General features: G+C 54.8%; 1 protein-coding gene across 1 annotated transcript; it reads left to right on the top strand.

Moving 5' to 3' along the window:
- Positions 1-530: 530 nt before the first annotated feature.
- On the top strand, positions 531-3,942 carry LOC128276633 (uncharacterized; the record flags this gene model as incomplete). Its single annotated transcript, XM_053015090.1, has 5 exons — positions 531-759; positions 899-1,021; positions 2,455-2,962; positions 3,042-3,496; positions 3,817-3,942. Coding segments are annotated over exons 1-5 (1,420 nt in total), but the record flags the coding sequence as incomplete, so codon positions are not given.
- Positions 3,943-4,258: the final 316 nt, after the last annotated feature.

Consider the following 4,258-nt stretch of genomic DNA (forward strand, 5'->3'; position numbering starts at 1 on the left):
AACGGGAGCTGCCGGAAAGGAGGCCGCGGTCGGGCCTCTCGAGCAGACCGGCAGTTCTTCGGTAGCAACAGCACTTTTCGGTCGGGCTTTTTTCGGAAAGCCTGGCAACCCGTGGCACGCACCACCACCGAAACCGAAGATGTCTTTGAGGATGGGTGGGGTGACTGAAAAACAACTCACCGTCACCGGGTCGGGTGGACCTCGGCCGCAAACGCAACTCCCCCGGCGGGTGTTATTCATAATCGTAAAATTCACTTCAACACACACACACACACTCTGCGAACGAGTCTTTTTTGTCACCGGGGGCCATGCCGAAGAAACGCCACTCTGCTGTTATCCTTGCCGAAGTACCCCCAAGTTCCGCATCTGTGCCCAGGCCAGAGTCGGTGTATGAATAAAAATGAATAAATTAAATTTATGGCACAGAGAGCGTGAAGTCAGCGCCATCGGGCGGAAGTGCACGGAGTCTCCCGGAGTCATTTAGTCATTTTCAACCCCCTCCACCCCCCCTCCTTTCCGCAGTTGCTCCGGTTTGCATATCAAACAGTATCATGATCGTTGGTGCATCGCTGGACGAAACCGTGCCGGTGCCGTGTCACGTAGCGGCCGATCCGCTGGACGTGTCGTTTGATTGGAACTTCTCCAACAGTGGCGAGCGGTTCGAGGTGGCCAGCGGCCAGTTCAATCTGCTCCAGGACTTCCACTCGGCCGACGGTGGCATCACCCAGTCACGCTACGACGCAGACGAGGACAACTCAGGTAAGTCGCAATGAGCCAACCACACGGCGCGGCGATCACTGCGATTGTGCGGCATCTTCTTAGTCGATAATCGTAACAATCTGAAGCCGGCAATCGAGTCACGTTCACGCTCGTCCGTTCTATTGCTTCCGCTTTACAGAAACAATCTACGAGCTGCTCTACACGCCCAAAAGCGAACGGGAGTACGGTACGTTGGCGTGCTGGGCGAAGAACTCCATCGGCAAGCAGCTGGAGCCGTGTCTGTTCCAGGTCGTCCCGGCAGGTAAGATCCCGGCGGTGCCGCGGAATATATTTTTTCCTACAACTTCGACCGGGGTTCCGGTGTTTATGAAGTACCCCAATTCTTTCTGGTTTTGGTGGCTTCTACCAGCAACTGCAATGTTGCAAACAAAATTAACTTGGAACACAAGACAGAGTATATAATTGATAGATTACAAATAAATAGTGCTTCGAAGTCGTACAGTAAGAGAGTGACATCAAGCAATGTATCACTTTAGTTAGCAAAAGGAGAGATTGTTGGTCTTTTTGGTCCAAACGGGACAGCTAAAACTACCTGTTTGAGTGTATAGGGCTTTCTAAAGGGCTTTCCAAGCCAGATACCCACTATTTCAACGATATTACTGATTTAGCGATTTATTTATGACGTTGGTTTCGCTTTAGCTATCTTCCGCCTCAATGTTTCGTGGGCTACATCTGCCGATGATAATTTCAGATCAATGCTAGTTGCTATCACCGCACGTCAAGTTTCGCAGTCAGTGTGGGGAGGCCTTAAAGATTTAATTGTCCTCTTGCGTATCCCCAAAATCGGTATCCCAATTGTTGATCGTAACATTAAAGATACTTAAGCAGAGGTTTGGCGAAGGTTTCGTTCACAAGACGGAAACATTCATCTCAAGACACGTCTATTTTTTAAACCGTTGATCAAAACTTTACGATCTGAGACGAGTCGAAGAATTTTTTAGTACCAATTCCTTCATTTCTCATTTGTTTTCCCGTGTTGAAGATCATTATTAGTTATTTTGTTCCAGTCATATCGAAGTCGTGATCGTTCCCCACATGAAATGCAAGAAAAACTCTTGCCTCACGAGTAAACATTCCAAACCTAAGCGAGAACAAGCGGGAGCTGTCAAATTTGAACTCATTGCCTAATCTTAGGATAGCGTTAACTCCCCGATTCGGATGCAATCATTGATCCCGATTTTGGAAATCATCATTCTCCAGATGACAGGGTCCGAGTTTTTCCATCATACGTTCCCGAACGTCCACGTTGAGTACAAACATTGAACGCCCGATGCCAGGGCATAAAACCGCTTCCGATTGTAGCGATGGCCCTGGTCCACTATCCTGTCACCCAGGATGATGGCAATTTGTGAATCAGCCACACCGAAAAGAAAAGCCCCAAAAAAAAGGAACGCCATCACCAGAAATGCGGAAATGTTTCTGTCACGTTTCTTCATTAGTCGAACACAGGCCGGCCGTTGATTGACAGTCCCTGCCAACGGCCCGGGGTCTGCCACCGCAAATTCAGTGTGGGCCACCCCCCGGGGCAAAAAATGACCCTGCAGAGATTCTTAGGTGGGCTGTGGGTGGGCGTCAGCGGCCTTCCGATAATGCTGACTGCCGACATCAGCATCTCGCATCTCGATTCCCAAACCGGACGATGTCCTCACTCTTGTTTCTCTCCCCCCGGCACAGCCAAACCCGCCCCGTTGCGCAACTGCACGCTGAGACCGTACTCGACCCTCCTGCTGCCGGCGTCGGTGGCGCACGGGCCGCCGAACGGTTCCGCAGCGTCAGCGGGCACCACCTACTACTCGTACTACGCCGGCGGCGGGCAGCCCCGGGCCCCGGACACTAATTACATTGGACCACAATTCGTTAAAGATCGGAACGTGCCCGGTCCGGGCCTTCGGCGGCCGAATGTAACAAAATTTAATCAGAAAAATCCCGGCCCGGCATCGTCCGGGGCCACGAAACGTCAGCGAAACCGCAGCACCGGCCCCGGGGACGATGGGTTGGTGCGACTGACGGCCGAAGGAGCCCCCGGAACCGCGTCCAGTGAGCGGTCCGCCAGCTTGCTCAACACCGCCACGGCCATCCTGCTCGGCGAGAGTGCTTCGGCGAGCGACATGCTGGCTTTGGAGGCCGCGGAAGGGCGGCCCGCGGCCACCCGGACGCGTCGCCACGCGTCCGCCACCCATCGGTGAGTAGCGGGTGGCCGGCAGGATTTGATGAAAGTCTAGAAAATGAAATAAATTAAATAATAGTCACCCCCTTTGCAGCGGCGGCGGCGGTGTCGATGCGACGCCAAGCGGTGCCAGCGCAGGAGGTCGCAATCAACTGCAACGCAACCCGGGGGCCGGGGGCGGAGGAAATAATTATCACCCCAACGGGGACGCGGCGGCCGCGGCGGCCAGTGCAGCGCAACTGAGATCGAAAGCGATCCGATCCGGCGGAGTCGGGTTCAGTGCGTCGTCGTACGGTGGTGGCCACCACCATCACCATCACTTCATCGACCAACCGGCGGCGGGCGGTGGCCTCGGGTCGATGGCCGGCCCACCACCCGGCGGCCTGCCCGAGCTACCCACCATGATGGAGCTCGAGTGCGTCGCCGGCTACGATGGCGGCCTGCCGCAGCACTTCTTCCTCGAAGCCTACGACTCGCGGACGCGCAAATTGCGCCTCAACATCACAAGTGCCCTTAACGATGTGCCGCTCTTCCGCATCGACCTCACCGGTGAGTACACCCCCGCCCCCTCTCCGCCTTACCGCTAATTACTGAACGGCTGTAAACCCGTTCCTAACACGATTCCGATCGGGTTCATAGACTTTGCGTTGCCTTTGGGGTGGAAGTGGGGCAAAACAGCTCCCAAATCCTTGGGTATCCGATGTTTTAAGTGAGAACATTGCTCAGACTCCCGGCCCGCAACCCCGAAAAGAAAGGACCCTGCTGAACCGTGCATTCGTTTGCTTCCTACACCGGGCGAGGTCAGCCGGTTCTCGCTTGACCGCGCTTGACCTGATCGCCTCTTCCGTTTTGCGTTGTTTTTTTTCCAGAGCTCAGCCCCGGCGACTCCTACACCCCGACCATGCACCTGATAGCGTACAGCGTGAACCAGAAAGGCCGCTCCGAGCCGACGATCCTCGAGGACATAGCAATTAATGAAGCAGAAAAACGGGCCGGTAAGTTGTCCGCATTTCGCAGCATATCTCGACCCCTTGACCCCTCACCTGTTTCCACCTGCCACCCTGCCGGTCCGGAGGAAACGGGGGTTAGTTAGTCGCCACCGATTGGCACCGAACACGCGCAAACCTAGTCCCGGCTAGGTGGCTTTTTTTCCCGATCCGCTCCGATGGACTCGATTCGCGCGGCCACCTCCATTACGCCTGGAACGTCGCCGGCGCCCGAAACAGAGCCATTCCATTCCGTTCCTTGCGAAAGCGAACAGGGAACGAAGGAAGGAAAGCAAAACCAAGTTCCAAGCGACCAAACTTCATT

Source organism: Anopheles cruzii, unplaced genomic scaffold, assembly GCF_943734635.1.
Source record: "Anopheles cruzii unplaced genomic scaffold, idAnoCruzAS_RS32_06 scaffold01817_ctg1, whole genome shotgun sequence".
In the NCBI taxonomy this organism is placed as follows: domain Eukaryota; kingdom Metazoa; phylum Arthropoda; class Insecta; order Diptera; family Culicidae; genus Anopheles; species Anopheles cruzii.